Source organism: Ananas comosus, linkage group 9, assembly GCF_001540865.1.
Source record: "Ananas comosus cultivar F153 linkage group 9, ASM154086v1, whole genome shotgun sequence".
Classification (NCBI taxonomy): domain Eukaryota; kingdom Viridiplantae; phylum Streptophyta; class Magnoliopsida; order Poales; family Bromeliaceae; genus Ananas; species Ananas comosus.
In genome coordinates this window covers 7,203,946-7,223,990 of record NC_033629.1, presented here as the reverse complement: position 1 = coordinate 7,223,990, position 20,045 = coordinate 7,203,946, and the positions used below count along the sequence as shown (strand labels likewise).

Genomic DNA, 20,045 nt, shown 5'->3' with positions numbered 1-20,045 from the left:
AATAAGAAGAGAATTAGTATGAGGTAGTAAGTATATAAATAACTAGAGTATTATGTGATATGAAAATTATTCTATATTAATATTATAGTTTTTTAAATAATAAAGAAATATACTATTGATCTTAATTTATACATAATTCAATACAATAACGCTAGAAGATAAAAATTATAGACCAATAAATACCATAAATAATATTTAACCTGTTTCTACTAATCTAATTCAATCTGCAAAAATAATTTATAGATTATAAATTGATGTGCAAAACAAATGATAATAAAATGCTGGATTCAAAAGTTACAAATGACTTAATGTATTTAAGATATATAGAAATCAACTCATAAACTTTCATATTTGACAACAGATTAGAGTAAGCACTACGTATTGAGAGACAAACAATTTTCAAGATCAACAATACTAGGATGTTGGTATTAGGACGGCAGGGACTAGAAAATTAAGGAAGAATAAAAAACTGTTGTTTGCAGTGAAATAGAAAGTACGTGCTCCAATAACAATATAGGATGAAGAGAGTTGTTAGATACAGGTAAAGATGCTAATATGCATAAAAATATTAATAGTTTATTTTCAGAAAACATATCTGAAACTTTATTAAAAAAATAAAACTGACAGAATTGAATTTGTTGAAAAATTGTAAATCTTTGAAATAACATGAAGAAAGAAATAGACGTCACTCGTATTTTAAATATTTTGAAACACTTCTTATAAAAACATACTTGTGGTTTTGGATAACAAACTATACTTTACTCCAAAAATTAGCATATTCAAGTCCGTGCCTTAACGGTTTCGAAATCTATTGATATTCCAACCATATAACTGACATCAACTGACCAGTATCGTCTACGGCGGAAGATATAACCCGAACATGTGATAAAGATTCGATTCCTTGACTCTTGTTTATTTCATACGGAGCAAAAAACACAGCAACGAAAATTGCTCGTTCGATTGATATTAAAAGGTACTTGGAGTCTGATTAGGTATCACATTTTATACGGGGTATAAATCACCTTCTCGCCTGCAATTGCTGCCCAGAAGATAAGCTTATTGACTTCTAGTATATGATTTTCCCAATTGATGATCATGTAATACTGGTTCCATTCATAAACTAAAGACTGTCTATGTTTCTGCAAATAACATCACGAGCAAGCTTGCTTCATTTGATACATGTGGATTTAGAACGTCCTGAAAATATTTAATACTGTTTAAGAAATACAGGTGTACATACATCTTCAGGACCATCTAAGGCCACATCTGTCTTACAAACACTGTCAGAGCTCAAATAATTTTTTCTTCAGGCGCATGAAAGACATGAAAGCATGTATTCATTACAAGCATCCACAATTTCAAGAGTAGGAGCAAGAAATCGCATTTTTCTTGTAGGTATTGCAAAGTCATGAATATTGCTTAACATGAAGGATACGTAAATCCACTATTGAGCAATTGGATTGTGTTGATTCTTTTATGAGAAATTCAGAAACGTCAAATTTTGTTTGCGAATTTCGAAATTTGAGTTAACGAGAAAATTTGAAGCGACGTAACATGACGAAATTTGAGTTGATCCGAAATTTGAGCTTTTTTCCATCCTATCATAGCTTACAAACAACTAATCGTTCACCGGCCCCATATTCAAATAATTCGCACCGATATCGATTTTTCACCACACCAGCGCACGCGCCCGCACGCAAGATCACCAATAAATTTTAAATAATTATTATCCCGCAAATACGGAAAATTTGAGTTTTGACCTTTTTTTCGCTAAGCCAACTCATTTTCAATATAATTTTCACGATAGATTTTCGGCCACACCAAATAATATTAATAATTAATTATTCTGCCAATACGAAATTTGAACTAATAATTTTAAATAATAATTCGCAATAGAATTTTAAATAATAATTCGCAACAGATTATTGCGTGCCAATACGAAATTTACGAAATTTGAGTTTGATCGTTATCTGCCAATACGAAATTTAGATTTTAAATAATAATTCGCAATTAATTAAGTAATAATTTAAATATCCATATTTGAGATTGACATATTTTAAATAATAATTCGCAATTAATTAAGTAATAATTTAAATATCCATATTTGAGATTGACACGTGACAAGCATATAGAAAGCCACGTGTCAGCTTAATTTTAATTGACAATACGAAATTTATACAAAATTTAGATTTTAAATAATAATTCGCAATTAATTAAGTAATAATTTAAATATCCATATTTGAGATTGACACGTGGCAAGCATATATAAAGCCACGTGTCAGCTTCTCACGTAGGGTTCATTAAGGGTTCTACTTTTATATATAGTAATAGATATTAGTGACCATGTATTAGAATGATTAAACGAGATTTGAATACTTTAACTATTCTGGAAAGATTCTTAGTTGGATATATTTTGTTTGTTTGGATTTTAAAGATACTTCGAATTAGAAATATATTTTGGTTTGTTTGTTAATTTATGTATGATGCTTGGTGGTAATTTGAATTGTGAAATGTAAAAAATTGTCATATAAATAGTGGATGGATATTGCTAATAGATTGAATGTTGAAACTGTGACCAAACCGTTCGTCGCTAATATATGATTGCTAGTATATTGATAGATTAATTTGCGACCATATTATTGGTCGCAAAATATTTGTTTAATTAATTGCTTGTTATAAAATTTGCGACAAATTAGTCTCGTCGCTATACTATCATAAAATAATAAAATAAAATTATTAAAAAAAATGACTTTTAGCGACGATTAGATGTTGTTGCAATTAGGTTATATTTAGCAACGAAAAATATTATCTAGATGTATGTTTAGCAACAAATTACGGGGTCACTAGCGACCAATTATTGTGTCGCTATTAGTGCATTTACAGTGACAAATTTTTGTTTGTCGCTAAATGTAACAGCCAATAGCAACCAACTGTTTTACTTCGTCGCTAAATAGTTTTAGCGACGGGGCGGTAGCGACGAAGCAGCGACGAAGCTATTTTTGTCGCTAAATAGCAATAGCGACAAAATTTCATTCTGTAGCGACAAATAGTGTTGGTCGCAAAAGACCTAAATTTTTGTAGTGGAACATAGGTTGTGGAATAAACCTAGAGTTAAAAAATAAACTTAGGTTATGTGATAAAGCATCAAGCCTAGAGTCAAGTGAACCTAGGGTAGAAAGAACATTGGACCTAGATAGGTCGACACTATAGGGTTAAGACCAACCCTTAAGTTACGTGAAATGGATTCCGGAATCCCAGAGCTTTGGATCACACCGAGAGTGGTGTGGGGCGTGTGCGGCGATTTCGCCGCCCAGGGCTAACCTTTGACGTGGCGTGTGCGACGATTTCGTCGCCGGATAGTTATGCCGGTTTGTGGATTACACCGCCGCTTGACTTGAGCCATTGTCGTGGCGTATGTGGGACAATTTCGCCGCCGGGTGGCTCAGTCATAGAGTGCGGTAGGTTGTGGTAGGTTGAGATGCATGCGAGAGTTCCTTCACCTCGAGCCGACAGAGCGCGGATTATCCGCAGTGGATTGACTCAAGACCGAGTCGAGTGGCATAGATGGCTAAAGTAAAGGTAACCTTAGGAAGAATCGCCAATGAGCGTTGTGTGACAAGGGGATAAAGTAAAGAACGACTAATGATTAAGAATAGCTAATAAAGTAAAGAATGGCTAATAATAAAGGATGTCAAGAATAAAGAATAGCTAAGAATAAAGATTAGCTAATAAAGTAGAGAACGACTACGAGTAAAGAATGGCTAACAATATGAAGTAGAATCAATTAATCTACTTGCGTGAGTTACGGGATTTGCATAATGTTCATATTGCATTTTGTGAGGCATAGCATGTTTTTTCCTATTCGTATATATATCTGTTGGACTAATATGTTGCGGTGCCTCCTTGGACCTATTGGTCGAGCTTTTCCCTTGGGTGGTCGTACCCACTGGGAACCATGGAGTTGGTTATTACCCCACGTTGTTTTGGGGTGTTACAGGTACGCACGTGAGCGGCGCGAGGTAAGGGCGTAGCTCCGTAGATAGTACCCTACCCAGAGACCAGAGATAGCAGTACCCCGAGTCAGCATAGAGTAGGGGTAGAGGAAAATGAAAAGAACAAGATGAATGGATTAAACTTGTAATAAATTATTATAACTTGGATTGTATTCAGAAGTTGGAAAAATGTAATAGTAATTGTGATGTAAAATGCACCTAAAGATGAATCTTGTAATAACTTAGTTGTTTTATGTTTTTGATACTTCCTTATGCAATCTTTGGTTAAATATTGTTCCTGGTTGGAAGCTCGTACATTATATTGATTGCGATGCCTGGCACATACAGGAAAAACTCTGTCCGTTCGGCGGTCTGTTGGTATGCCCGAATCCGACCAAATAGGATGGGCACGGGGCGTGACAGAGAGAGTATGAAAAAAGCCCACATCCCTAAAATTGGCGACTGTCTGGTTCCAACTAGGGCTGGCAATCCAGCTCGCCGTTCGCGAGCAAGCTCGTGTTCGGCTCGTTTACTAAACGAGCGAGTCGATTCGAGTTGGATTTTTCAGCTCGTTTAATAAACAAGCAGAACATGAATTAGGGTCAGTTCACTTGTGTTCGGCTCAATAACAGCTCGATTGCATTTATTTTATATTAATATAATTTATATATATATATATATATATATATAAATATACAATTATATTTGTATATAAATAAATAATATAGATTATTATTTTTAAATTTTTAGCCCTACTTGAAAACCAAAACTCAACTTATTTATATTTATAAAGAGGCCCACTTGTATTTAAAATTTTAACAGTTAAATTAAATCTAACTATAATATTGCATCAACTTTACACTTTTTCTTCCTAACCCTAATTCCTCTTTCCCTTTTTTTTTTTTGCACACATTACACACACACGCCCGCCTCTCTCTTTCTCTCTCTCTCTCTACGCCCGAAGACCCCTCGGCAGCGCTCTTCCGTCCCCCGCCGTTCGCACGCTCCTGGCAGCGCATTCTTTGCCGTTCGCATATCTCGATGGAACTCCGGCACCGGCGCTTTCAGCAGGTTCGCTTTTCGTCTTCCATGATCTTCTTCATTATTTTTTTTTTCTCTTTTTCTTATGTTTTTTTTTAGCAGAATATAAGGGATTTTCTTTCTTAGGCTTCTAATTTGAGTTTGATGTGATTTTTCTTACAGAAATTTAGGTAGATCGTATACCGCTCAACTTCCTCCCCGTCCAACTTCCGCTCCCTCGTGATTTCTGCCGTCGAGAATTTGAAGGGGGAGTGAAGAAAGATGAGAGACTTGCAGCCGTCGCTGAACCAAACGCAGCGGGTGCGGCTGCAGTCAGCCCTCCGGCAGCTCCACTCCCTCCCATCTTCCTCCTCCTCCCTCCTTTATTCCGTCGCCGTCGCCGTCGCCGTCGCCGTCGCCGATCCCATCCACGTAAACCACGAAGATAACATCCTCAAGTGAGAATCACGATTCACTCCTTTTCATTCTTTTCTTTCTTTGTTGTAATGTTTCTTTTTAATTTCTTTTAATTTTTCAATGGATAGGGGGCATGGGACGTTGGATTGTGATGGTGAAGTGGTGGCCACGTTGTGTGGTGTGGTCGAGCGAGTGAACAAACTCGTTTATGTTCATGCTCTACAAGCTAGGTATGTTTTCTTTTTTTTTTGTTTGTTTTTTGGTAACACTTTGAGGGGTTTTAGAGAGAGAGAGAGAGAAAGAGAGAACAAAGGGTAAGGGGGAAAAAATAATTTGGTAAAAACTACAACACTTACCTGAGCTATGGACCGTTTCGAATCAGCTACCTAATTTTTCTAAATTTAAGCTAATTACTTATTTTAATGAATCTATAGTTGCGAGAGTTGCACGAAGTATACTAACTAATAAATCTGTAAATGTGAACGGCTTATTCAAATTTTGAAGTTAAAAGTCGTTGACCGCCTCAAATCAAATAAATTGAAAGATTAAGTAACCAAATCAAAATGATCTGTAGTTAAAAGAAAAAGCTTTTATGAAAAAACACTTCTTTTCACCCTTTTTTTTGATAAAAAATTCAAAAAACGAAAACAGTACTAAAACTAATTTTTCTAGAAGTCAAATGGATGGAAAATACTATTCTAGCTAAAAAACTATTTTCTCGAATATTGTCGTGTAAACCAAAAACCCCCTAATAAGTGTTTCCACGAATTTTTTTTTCTTTTTCAGTCGGAAACTGTTTTCTAATCTCTTTTCGGCAGAACCAAACACCCCTCATTAACAATTTGCTTTTCCAAAGTTGGGTTCATGTTATTGGGCTTTGATCATTTGCTTGTGTGTGATGATGAGAAATTTTAAACAATAGTTCGCATATTATGCGCAGGTATAAACCGGAGGTTGGCGATATCATTGTTGGCCGTGTTATCGAGGTAAAATTTTGGTATAGGGATCCTATGCTGGTCGACATAAATACGGTGTATATAATGATAGGACGGAAAAGAAGATTTGTTGTTTAGACATTTATATGCACATCATATTCTATTCTGTATTGTCGCCGTATATGCGCTTCTTTCCTATAGTTTAACTATTCTGTTATATTTTTTCCGTTTGTAAAGATTGCTCCAAAACGCTGGAGGCTGGAGATAAATTTCAGTCAAGTTGCGGTTTTAATGCTTTCGTCTATGAATTTGCCCGATGGTATTCAGGTAAAATTGTATCTCTTTTTCCTCGGTATCTTTCTCGCAATTTAGCCTTAATAGTGATGGAAATCGAAGTAAATTTTTACCAATATGTTCGTAGGAAGGGAAGAGAAACCAATTGCGTAGTCGTGTAGGAATAAGTTTAAGAAAATTTGAAATTTCTATTGTTACGTGGTTTCCAGAATGACATAGCTTATGATTAAAATTTAACTCGAAGTGGTTCGCTCTTTACCGATCAAATGAGTGGAAGGCAGTGTTTGAAAAGGCGTGCCTGAGGCGCGCGCCTCAGCGCCTAGGCTCGAGGCGCGGGCCTTAGCGCCTCAGCAATAGTGAGGCGAGGCACTATTGCTGAGGCGCGCGCTTAGGCCCTGAGGCATGCGCCTCAGGCGAGGCGCGAGGAGTGTGTAAGGCGTGCACCTCGCAATATTTATTATTATATCGGTTTAGGTTTAATTTTTTTGGGTTGTCAGGTTTCGAATTTAAGTTTTATATTTTAACCCGATAAGATAGTTAAAAGATCCTAAAAAAAACCCTAGTGAAACCCATTCGTCTGCCCTCTCCTCTCCCACTCATGTTCCCACATCCTTTCTTTATTCGTGGGCATCCAGCAGCAGCATCGGCCATCGCTGTCAGCAGGACCAATTGAACAAGCAAGCAGTAGCAGCAGTAGCAACTAGCAAGAAAGCAAGAGCAGCAGCAGTTTGCATGTTGCAACGGCAGGAAAAACAGGAGCAACAACAGCAAGAACAAGCAGCAGTAGCAACCACAATCACTTATAACTTTTAAGTTGAAAGTTGGTTTATATATATATATATATATATATATATATATATATATATATAAAATTTAAGAACCTATATGCATGTGTTTTCATTACTTTTGATGGTTATCTTATTTTCGTATGGTTATTTTGAGGTTTTTTAATGTAGAACATTAAATTAAATTAGGCTTAGTAAATATGTGCCTCGCCTTCTTGAGGTGCGCTCCTCGCAATGCGCCTTGGGCCTAGGCTCTAGGAGAGTCTTGCGCCTCTTTGCGCCTCGCGCCTTTTCAAACACTGGTAGAAGGTTGCAGCCAAACTACATAAATGAGCTCCGTAATAATTCACAACTGCTGCACAATCTGTACTCACTACTTTTGTGCTAGAAAAAGTAGTTGATATATGGAGACTCAAAGTTTACTCGGATATTATGTTCCTAGGAATTTCAGTACTGTGTTCCAGAAAATATGTACCCTTATGTTTTTTTTAGTTCACACAGTAAATTTCACATCATGGAGATATTTTGTGGAACTCGTAGTCTATTTATAAGTAACTGTGGTTCCTTTTTTGTTTGGTCTTAATGGTGGTAGCATATAACAATTTTCGACAAGGTCGTTGTTGGCATGTAAAAAGGAGACTTTTGCATAGCATAACTCAGAGAATAAGAATAAGATATAGATCTTCTATATAGAAAAATGTGTACATCGCTGCTATTATTCAGATTTTGGAGATGTTCCCCTTCCTTGAAGAGGTTTACATTCGTAACAATATAAAGGTAACAACATAAAGGTCCTGCGTACATCTTTATTCATGGTGGGTCTATGAGAAAGTGTTCATGATGAATATCAAACCAATCTTTTAGACATATTTAGGCAGATTTTTAGATTCTTAAGAAGTAAATTGTTGCATTGAAATGATCAAACTTGTTAGATTATGTGCTGTCTGGTTTTGTGACACCCCAATAATCCCACATCGGATGGGAATGGGGTTGTTATTGGGTTTATAAGAGACTTAGACACTAGTAATAATAACTGGGCTTAAGCATTTTGGGCTGGTGTTGGGCCCAACGAGTTATTATTGCTAGTGGGCTGGGTCGTTACAGGTTTGTTCATTTTCTTGCTATATGCTTATATGGCAGCCGTTGAACCAAGGATTTAAGTGTCATGGCAAGGGGTCGTGCTGGAAACTTGCCGGCACGGTACGACACGGTGCGTGCCGAGCCGTGTCGATGTGTGCCGATCAAAAAATTCTTGTGTGCCGACACATAATAGCATGAAATATTTATTTTCTTTAGCAACAAAATATTCTAACTATTTATTATGTCTTTTTTATCACATCTTTTGAACTTTATTGAGGAAATTACTTACTAATTTAATGAATAGAAGGTTTTGAGCTGTGCCATCGGCACGGGGTCTTTATCGTGCCGGTATCTTGTTGGCACGGTACGACACGGTGGATACGGCCCGTGCCGACGGGCACTTAAAACCTTGCGTTGAACGATAAATAATTGTGCTTTTATCTTCTTTTTAAATGAATGTCATGTCGACTGTTCTTGTTTTTGGTACTGCTCCATGATCTCTTTGACCTGATATACTTCATTTTGTACTGTAAATTTTTAATTTGGTAGAGGCGGAGAACTGCTGTGGATGAACTCAACATGCGCAGTATCTTTGAAGAAAATGATGTAATTTGTGTAAGTACTTAGTTAATCGCCATGCTATTCTTTTTCTGTAAAAGCTTAGTTTCTTGTTTGGTTATCGTATCATTGCTGTATTAGTTAATTATTCATGTAGTAACTTTTTTGGATATCTCATGTTGTTGTCGGTTTTATCCTCTAATTATGCTTTACACTGTAAGTTGTACTATGGTTTCGAATTTAGCTTTCCTAAATAAGAGAGTATATTTGGTGGAAATATGGGTAAATGATATGCTGAATATTGGATTTAAGTGGTAGGCAAAATTAAAATTTTCGAAAGAACGTGCATACCCAGTATAAAAGCACTTATTAAATCTTTTCTGTTTTTCCTGCAGTTTATGGCTTTGATTCAGGGTTTTGCATATTCTCCGCATACAGTCCAGCTTATCTTTGTCGAGTTCATTTTCACTACCAACTTTTGAAAGAATAAATTTTTTCAACACCTTAGCATTATTTCACCCATTGTTACTTGGGTTTTGGCGTTTTTCGCTTAGGTTGCGTGCTTAATGATTCCTTGGTCTAACTGTCACGCTCCGTGACCGCCAATTTGGTCAGTTCGGGCCCATACACAGATGCCGAACGAACAGAACCTCTTCTGTTCGCCCAAGGCTCAACGACAACTAAACATGTATAAGGAAATGCCCAGGAAAAATTCTAATATATATGGCTTACACGAGGGTAAGCAACACAAGCAAGTGAAAGTAAATTAACTAAAACATTTATACATTGTATCTTGATTACTTTAAATCAAATACAAAGCTTACCATTTTGTTTACATACACACATTCTCTAATATATACATTTGCCATCTCTCAAATGAATAATTTACATTTTCTCTTCATCAACTGTAAATATATGAAATGTACAAGGTACAACTATACTCAATGGATGTCGCTATCTATTGCGCGCTGTCCTTGTCACGATCCTCAACCACCCCGCACTCGCTAGAACCTGCATAGTTAGTGGGGTGAGAACTACTGAAAGTTCCCAGTGGGTTCGGTTGCCGACCTTGCCGACTCACCCACTAGGTTTATTCAGGCATCTGTAGGAAAAGAATTAGATAACAAACCAAACTAATGCTACTACAATACCTGTACAAAGCTGGAAAGAACAATATATAACTCATGAAGTTTATGCATGCATGCTATCATATTACCATTATCCAAATAACTTAGTTAATCCTTTGGTTAACTACAACTCACCAACCAAATCCCTTCTTATCGGGGAGAATTCCGCTACAACCCAACTAATGCTACTACAATGCCTGTACAAAGCTGGAAAGAACAATATAAAACTCATGAAGTTTATGCATGCATGCTATCATATTACCAATACCCAATTAACTTAGTTAACCCTTTGGTTAACTACAACTCACCAACCAAATCCCTTCTTATCGGGGAGAATTCCGCTACAACCCGACGGGACAGTCTGTTGGGGAGAATTCCGCTTACCAACCCAGTTGATGACAACTCCGGAGCTCACCGCCCAAGGTGGCGCGACCTACCTCGAGCATTAGACTACTTGTGAGTACGATCCAATCCTCACTTAGAGGATACAATGACAATACCACACTTTAACTAGCTTTTGATGCTATGATACCATTTCCAATTCTAGATGCTAATCAGTTCATCTAGTCACGATGCCACCAAGTTTACTATTGTCATAGTTCACTATAAGTTCACACATTCATAGGGTTCTATATTCATGGTCCATATCATTCCACATGTTTTCTACATTGGATGTATACCAACTTGTTCACATTTAGCCACAAGCTAACCTCAACCTTATAATGCATGAATGTCTATTCACAATATCACTTGTTAACTATTTTATAGTCCATACCTATTCATACCACTATAGGGTTTTATGTTTTTCAATCCACTGTCCATATGTATTTTTGCTTACCAAGCATACAATTAGAACACATATCACATTTAACCACATAACAATTGCAACCCTATAATGCATGAATATCAACTAAACATATACATGTATGCTCAAGAAAAGTGACATAAACATAATAGATCATTCGATGACTTCGGAAAGCACCACCCACCTCTAAGTGATGCCGAGATGCGAGAAAACCACCTCCCGTGATTTATGATCGATCACACCCCTCGCTCGCGACAAACGAAGCTAAAATGAGGTTTTTCCTCAATAACTCGGTGTAGGCTTGTCGGAACATCGATCCGAGCCTCCCAACGCGTCGGTTTTACCATCAATTAGGATTTCATGCGATCAATTTCAAGCTAGATCTCCAATCCTACAAAATAGCATTTTCAAGCTTTAGCTCTACATACCCTCTGTCTACACAGGTTTCATGAAAACACATGGAGTAATACAAGCTCCAATAACCCAAGAACCTCAAAACCAATTCATTTAGGAATACAAGAGATCAAACTCCTGTCATATTCATATTTCTACATGTTTCACATCTAACCCAAGTCACATAACACACAATACATAGCTTTCCTCTAGGTTTTCATGGCAAAACAACTTCTAGCAACCTAGAAATCCCAAACTCAACTCTTTCTAGGGTAAATATCATAACCCTAACAAAGAGACAGCATAACCTTACCTCAGATTTCAGCTCCACCAGACTTTTCTTCTTGCTCTTTAGCTTCCTCACAGCCCAAACACCAACTCCACTACAACTTTCCTTCAAAATCCACCACATAGGGTTTTTAGAAAGAGAAGAGGAAAGAGATAAGGAGGAGGAGAAGAGAGATGACTCCCTGCACGTATAAAGCAGGTGGAGGGTTCTGGGTTATAGATAATAGCAAACAATTGCAATTAAACCCCCCACAAAAGCTAAAATTCTTTCTACAATACCCTCAGTTTTCGGGGCTGGGTACCGGTACTCCTCTGTTTTGGTACCGGTACCTAGGGGTGGAAACGAGCCGAGCTCGACCGAGCTTACCTCCGCTCAAATTTGGCTTGAAATTAATTTCGAGCCTAAATTTAAGCTCAAGCTTGGTTTGAAATTAATTCGAGCCGAGCTCGAGCGAGCCTAATTTCGAGTCGAGCGAGCTCGAGCCCTAAACGAACCGCTTGAAATTCCCAACATCATACAATCAATAGTTTAATTTGTATAGAACATTATCTATAATTTGATACAAAAATATGTTTAATAGTTCAAAGTATAAAATAATTATATGAAATATGGTATTATAATATGAAGAAAAATAATTTATGAGTTGAATATCTAATCTTTTCAGCCTCACATGTCTTCTCTTCTGCCTTCAATTCCCATATTATTTATTTTCATTTATATGGTCAAAAATAAATAAATTATCTAGATAAATATTGGATTAAACTATCGAATCATATATAACTAAAATTAAAATTTTATATAAATAATATTTTTTTACATTAAAAATATTCTGTATATTTTCTCAAGCATACAATTAGTAACAAGGTAGGCAACGGCGGGCATATACTGTTACTTGGTAACTTGGACGGCTTCCGGCTTGGCCACTTAGGGTGAGAGACAAAGAAAAAGAGAAAGAAAGAAACATATTGAAAATGTGAAAAAAAGAAAGAAAGAAAAAAAGTATAAATTTAGTAAAATTTTGCTCTTTTATTTGTCTGTTGAGTTTGTTTTTATGGACCAACAACATTGGCCCAATTTTAACTAAACTTCAGTTATTCACCCAGCCTATATATAATTAAAATATATTATATTTATATATTTTTTAATATATATATATANCACTGGTTTTTTTCATTTAATTATGTCCCTCTCAAAACAAAAAAACAAAAACAAAACAAAACAAAAAACTTTTTGGTAATTGTGTAGAGGAAAAGAAAGGGGGACAATTGAAAATATATTCCTACAAATTAGAATATCACATATTTGCCCATCCAAATTTTAATATATATATAGGCTGGGGCTACTATACTCTTATAAGTATAGAACCCTTTGTACTCATAAATTTTTAACCGTTGATTGATGGGATGTGTGGTTAGGATGATGGCGGTCCCCACTTAGAATGATAGTGGTCCCCTAGGATTGAATGGGTAGTTGGTTGAATAGTATGTTCTAACGGGAGGAAATGATCATGGAATAAATCTGAGGGCCGAAAACTTATGAGTATAAAGGAGCCAATACTCATAAAAGTATAGTAACCGGACTCTATATATATATAGAGAGAGAGAGAGAGAGAGAGAGAGAGAGAGAGAGAGAGAGAGAGAGAGAGAGAGAGAGAGAGAGAGAGAGAGAGAGAGAGAGAGAGAGAGAGAGAGAGAGAGAGAGAGTGTAGAACTACTATGCTATCGGAAATATAGAGGATTTGATGCTTCCGAATTTTTGACCCTTTGATTAAGAATTGTACGGTTGGGATGATTGCGGTCTCCTCTAGGATTAAATAATACCCCTAAGGTTGAGTGGTCTCTACAAGGTAATAATAGTATTAATCCAAAAGTAAGAATTGATTAAAAGGGTTGATCTAAGAATCAAAAAATCGGAAGCACCAGATCCTTTATACTTTCGATAGCATAGAAGCTCTTCTCTCTCTCTCTCTCTCTCTCTCTCTCTCTCTCTCTCTCTCTCTCTCTCTATATATATATATATATATATAGAGCTAGGCTGGTATACTATCGGTAGCACGGAGGCCTCCGTGCTACCAAGTTGTTTTCAATGATACGGCTTCCAAATCGACGATCGGCTCCGTTAGACTTGATCTACACTATTGAAAGTATTTGGAAACTAAATTTCATAAATTTTCGGCATCATTTACGTATCAAAGGAGTAGTCTAAAAATGAACGGCTGAAAATAAAAATCTCACAAAAAATGATAATAAAAGGCTTGAATTTAAGATCAGAGATACTGATCTTACTCTAAGTAGTGAAACGAATTTTCTATTAAAATTTCATCAAATTTGGATTGTTTTACACCGTTAAATTCACAAACGCATCAAATCTACCATTAAAATTGTCAATTTTGAAACCTTTTGATCACTAACCAAATGATGTCGAAAAATTATAAAATTTAGTTTTCAAATAATTTCAATAGTGTAGATCAAGTCTAACGGAGCCGATCGTCAATTTGGAAGTCACATCATTAAAAACAACTTGGTAGCACGGAGGCCTCCGTGCTACCAATAGTATACCAGCCTAGCTCTATATATATATATATATATATTCGAGCTTTTCGAGCCTAATTCGAACGAGCCGAGTAATACTCAAGCTTGGCTTGAAATGAATTTCGAGCCTTTTTGTTTGTTCAAGATCGGCTCATTTAATTTCGAGTCGAGCTCGAGCGAGCCAAATATCGAGTCGAACGCGTGCCGGCTCGCTCATTTGCCAGCCCCACTGGTACCCAGTACAAATCCTGCACTTTGGCAGCAGCTGGGTTCCGAAGTCAATTCGCGCGTCCAACTTGCGCCGAATACCTCTAAACACCTCTAAAACATATCATCAACTATCCCCACGCCTCCAAAATGACTCGGGGATGCCACAAATTATACTCATACCTCACTTTGATCAATTTGATCAAAGTTAGTCTTGTAATCCGAAGATTCTCTTTCGAGTTCGTTTCACACCTGATTTGTGCCGAAACACTCAAATACCTCCAGTAATCATTCCCACACCTTCAGAAATACTCGGGAACGACGCACATCCAGCTCAAGCTTCACTTTGATCCCCTAGATCAAAGTTAGCATTGTAACCCGGAATTTCGGTATATTACACTAACTGTATATGAGCGAGTCGCGAGGGAGTTCTTGATCTTGTGGCTGGTACCTTTGTGTCTTGAAATAAGTTGCCTTAGCATGAGGCTACATCTAAACATGACTAAAGAAAGTTCTAGCTTGCATGTGTTGGATTGGCTTTATGATTCGCACAACTGCTTCACAATGCATGCATGACTGATGTCCATCAAGAGTTCCCCCTATGGATTTCTGTGGATCTCAAAACCTGCCTGGGATGTGCAGAAGCAGAAGGAAAGCCCATCATTGCTTCTGTGTACATATGATATATATGCATATTTATACTTCTATACCCACTTTTCTGAAGGATTGCTACAAAATTATGGTTGAGACCATCGATTCTGCTATAGTAATAAAAATATAATATGCCTAATCACTGGAATATATGTTTTAACCCAATGCTTAATAAGCTGTAGTAGTTTAGTGCTTGCAATAGGGGAAAGTTGACTAGCTTTCCACTTGTTAACTTATCTAGCATTACTCTAGAATATTGTGCACCACGGCCCAACTCTTACATACGACTTCTATGACAAGATCAAGGATACTCGAACGCATGGTTGATCATCTTACTTACCAAACTGATATATGAAATATTTAGCATAAGAACTGTTTCACGCTTCTACTTGGCTCAAGATTGAGGTTGCATTGCTACAAGTAGATTAGAGCGGATGTCTTTATTTGACAAACTGTTCACTAGTCGCTAAAGCGGTTAATGTTATGTTCTCTGGCAAAGGGTTATTACATTTAACTGCCTTTTTATCTTATGGTTGCTTTGTAGGCTGAGGTTCGTGGTTTTCAGCATGATGGAAGTTTGCACCTGCAAGCAAGGAGTCAGAAATATGGAAAGGTAGGTTGTCCTGCGGACATGTGCTGTTTTTTCTGAGTTGCAGCAATCCCACAAAGATCTTTGATTTTTGCATCATCTTGAATCAAATTAGTTTGCCAAATGATTGTATGGCGTTTAAACCCAAAGAAAGTCTAAAACCCTAGACAATCAAGGCAATTGAACTTGGTTTAATTCTCAACACCATCATCAGATTCAAGTCAGATTTGGATCCTTTAATTGGTTTATCTTTATAAGCTAAAGTAGAAGTGAAGGTGCTAATAAAAACTGTAATGTTTATTATCAAAGTAGCTTTTATTGAATCCTACTGAACTGATTAATTGCCGACCGATATAGCCTTTGTATAAATTACAGTTCTACTTGAACTTCTGCCTGAACCAAAAATGTGTTTCATATGACACGCCCCGAGCCCCGCCTATTTGGTCGGGTTCGGATCGCCGACAGCACCGAATGGACAGGGTTTCCCCTGTACTGCGGACAGAGTCTCCCCTATACATTCAAGGCTCAACAAATAGTACAATCAATAGAACTCAAGATGTTCCAACCAAAAACAGAATTCAACATACAGATTGCATAAGGAAGGTATCAACAACATAGCACATCCTATGTTATTACATGCATTCACATTCATACATCTTACAACTTAATTACAAACCTTTTTACATCCAAATGCAACTAGAGTTATTATATCATTTATATCTTTAATACATTTTTATTCTTTTCCTTCACTACACCTCTAAGCTATGTCGACTTGGGGTACTTCTATCTCTGGTCTCAGTGGTAGGGCGCTATCTACGGAACTACGCCCTTTTCTCGCGCCGCCGCGCCACTCGCGTGAGAACCTGTAACACCCCAAAAGCAACGTGGGGTGAGAACTAACTCCATAGTTTCCAGTGGGTACGGCCACCCAAGGGAAAAGCTCTACCAACAGGTCCGAAGGAGGCAAGCTGCAGGTTAGTTTAATAAACAGATAGATATGATAACGAGATTATGCAACTAACAATACCATGCATTGCCTCGCGATATGCAATATGAAGATCATGCAATAATGCAACTATACAACCAACTAGTAATTCAATCGATTACTACTTTCATCCAATTGACATTTAAGGTTTTCTGTCATTTACCATTTTAATCATGAAGTTTCATCTACCTTTACAAAGCTAACCGCCCGACTCGGTCTTGAGTCAATCCCGACTCGGTCTTGAGTCAATCGTCTGCAGAGTACCGCACAAAGCCAGACTCGAGGCGAAGGACGTCTCACTTGCACCTCGGCCTTAAATCCCCTCAACTAGGACAATCACTATAGCTCATAAGTTTGTTACCCAATCACTTGGCTAACCCGAAGGGGGTCGTCCTCAATCTCACGTATATAAGTCTCATAGGGGAGGAGCCTCACTACTCAACTATCCCCGAGACCGCCTGTAGACAGATACTTTAGTCCAAGGGCGAACATATCAGCCCTCCTTGGGTGACAACTCCGGAGTGCACTACCTATGTGGAGCGACCACACCAAGCGCAGACAGGCTAGGTGAGCTCGATCCAAATCCACATAAACTGGAAACATCCTATCAACTAAGGATAGCATCAACATAGAACCAATAGGTTTCTATACTTATCAATCTAGTGTTTCTATACTTATCAATCTAGTGTTTCAGCTACACTAAGGTTCTCATATGCCACTCGTCTTTGTGTTTACATTAACTATATGCCACTCGTCATCATGTAAATGTTCTCAATGCTCTACTTGTACACAATCTCTAGGTTGTCATTTACCTAGGTCTTATCCACATTTATCATCCCATTGTAGGGCTCCAAACCATACCATTATATTAATACTACACTTGTATTTTCAATGTCGAGTTTTCTAATCATCCAAGAGTTTTAGACCCAAGTCAACATGCATATGTTAATTGGCATATGTTACTTAACATAGTCCACAAATACATTAACATGCATATGTACCAACTTGCATAGATCATTTAGCACAACCAATTACATGTCATCATGCCTTTATCTATCACATGCAATATGTCCTCTAGTATAATATAGCCCATGCATTCCTACAACATCATTTTCATGCATTTCTTTAACATTTAGTTCATGCATTCCTCTAACATTCAACATATTACTTTGCCATTATCAACTAGCATGCATTATATTCATATGCAATTGTCATGTAATATACATTTCTCACATTATATGCATTTATCCAATCTTCACATCATATGCGTCATATAGCATTTAACCCATTATATGCATCAACCAGGAAACCATATTTTTCTTCGACATGAAGGCGACCTAGTCGCTTCGGTAAGCACAACCCACCTGCTATTGCATTCCGATTGCTTGTCGACACTTGCAACCGGCCTCCCGCGGCATCCGGTGCCCGGTTTCGCCCGAACTTGCAGTTGCGCACCAACCACGCATCGCTTCGCAGCCTCGGGCAAAAAGGGTCTTCGTTTTGTTGTTTCGGTGCTTCAAATCCGTTTTCATAATTTTTGGACGTCGCCTCGGCCCTCCAGTCGGAAACGAAGCCTAAACGTCCGTTTCTTTAATATCTTCGCACCGGCTCAACGAATCGCCGAACCGACTTAGTCAGCACGTTCGTTTACCTAGCAATTAGTTTTACGGAGGGTCAATTGAGATCAGACCCCTACATTTACAAAACTAGCATTTTTAGCCCTAGCATGAAAACAACCTCCAAATAATTCGAAATTAAATGGAGCGACATGCTAGAAACACTTTAGAGACCATTAGAACGCTAAACATCAAGGATTAAACCAATCCTAGAAGCTTACCAAATTGTGAACGCCGAGACGGAAGCACACTGCTCAAACGGCCGCACGAGAGCTCAAACCGTCGCCTCCCATGCATTCGCAAGGTCCATCTCCTCCAAAATCCCGAATTTGAGAGATGGATTTAGAGAGATGAGGGAGAAATCTAGAGAGAGAGAGGTGTTTCTCTCTCTATCACCATGTGTGCGTGTGTGCGTATATGGTCTTGTGGCTGCTGCGGCTGAGGAAGGAGAAGAAGAAAAGGGATTAAGTCCCTTTTTAAAAATCAGCCCTTAACTATTCAACCTTCCAGTTTAGTCCCTAAATCTGATAAGTTTCGTTAAAGCCCTTCTGAATGTCCGTTTGCGCGCAAATTTGACAGGCAGGCTCAGTTTAACGTACTAAGCAAGAATATATCTTAAGTTTTCAGTTTCGATCCCGTTTGGTCACCGAAAGCTGTGCCGAACTGTAATCTTAATCAGATAACTGTCGGATTTTACTTCTCACTCTACGGGTGTTAGAATGGTATGAAACTTTAAATCTAGCCTCATAAAAATAATTCTGACATATCCTCCAGTTTTCATAATTTTCTGACATTGTGCATTTTCTGTTAATTTATCTGCCCCGTTTCTCACAAAAAATTCTAAATTTTTTTTTGCTCCGATTTCAGCACATGTCGTTTCTAACTCATATTTCACTTCTCTAAATCCAATAAAAATAGTATCTCATACTATTTTTATTTATTTTTATTTTTATTTTTATATTAAAATCCGGTATATTACATTCCACCGCAACTTCATAACTACAGAAGTTCGGCACCTTACAGTCGATTTCTACGATTGGAGAGTAGAGGATTGAAGTTAACTGTTATAGTTGTAATATAATACGATGCAATCTTGGCAAAATCTTGCCACTCTTTGTTATTATGATTGTTAAAATCCGGCAAAAAATTTCCTTTTCGATTTAGATGTTGATAGATCACCAATTATTCTGTATGTTGTGTACCATCATCTAATGATTCTGTTTGGAATTTTATTGCAGCTTGAAAGAGGTCAATTGCTCACTGTTCCGGCCTACTTAGTGAAGCGGCGGAAGAAACACTTTCACCACCTCGAACAATACGGTGTCGACTTGATTATTGGGTGCAATGGATTCATTTGGGTCGGCGAGCACGTAGAAGCCGGAGAGAATGTTGGCATGTTGGTGGAAGATCAGAAGAAAACATCGATCGCTGAAGAGGAAAGCGGGTCTTTTACTCCGCTAGAGACACGGAAGCACATATGTCGGATCGCCAATGCCGTTCGCTTGCTCTCCGCCTTGGGCTTCACCTTGACCGTCGAGGCCATCGTCGACACAGCCGAAGCAAGTTTGGCGTCGAATATCGAGATAAACGACATGCTGGGAGCAAAGCTTTTTGTTCAGACGGTGGAAAGGGAGGTCCAACGACGGGCATCTATGGTTCGAAAGAAGGGGTGAATGTAGGCAAGCTGACGCAGATTATGTTAAATGACATGTAACAATTATTTGTCTACAAAAACTTAAGCTGTTAGAGAATGATATTTTTAATTTGTAGT

General features: G+C 37.7%; 1 protein-coding gene across 1 annotated transcript; it reads left to right on the top strand.

Moving 5' to 3' along the window:
* On the top strand, window positions 5,295-19,979 carry LOC109715624 (exosome complex component RRP4 homolog). The gene is made up of 7 exons (XM_020240730.1): window positions 5,295-5,470; window positions 5,558-5,659; window positions 6,370-6,415; window positions 6,602-6,691; window positions 9,073-9,138; window positions 15,629-15,697; window positions 19,513-19,979. Exons 1-7 carry the CDS (start codon window positions 5,295-5,297, stop codon window positions 19,945-19,947), a joined length of 984 nt encoding a protein of 327 aa, XP_020096319.1. The 3' UTR covers window positions 19,948-19,979.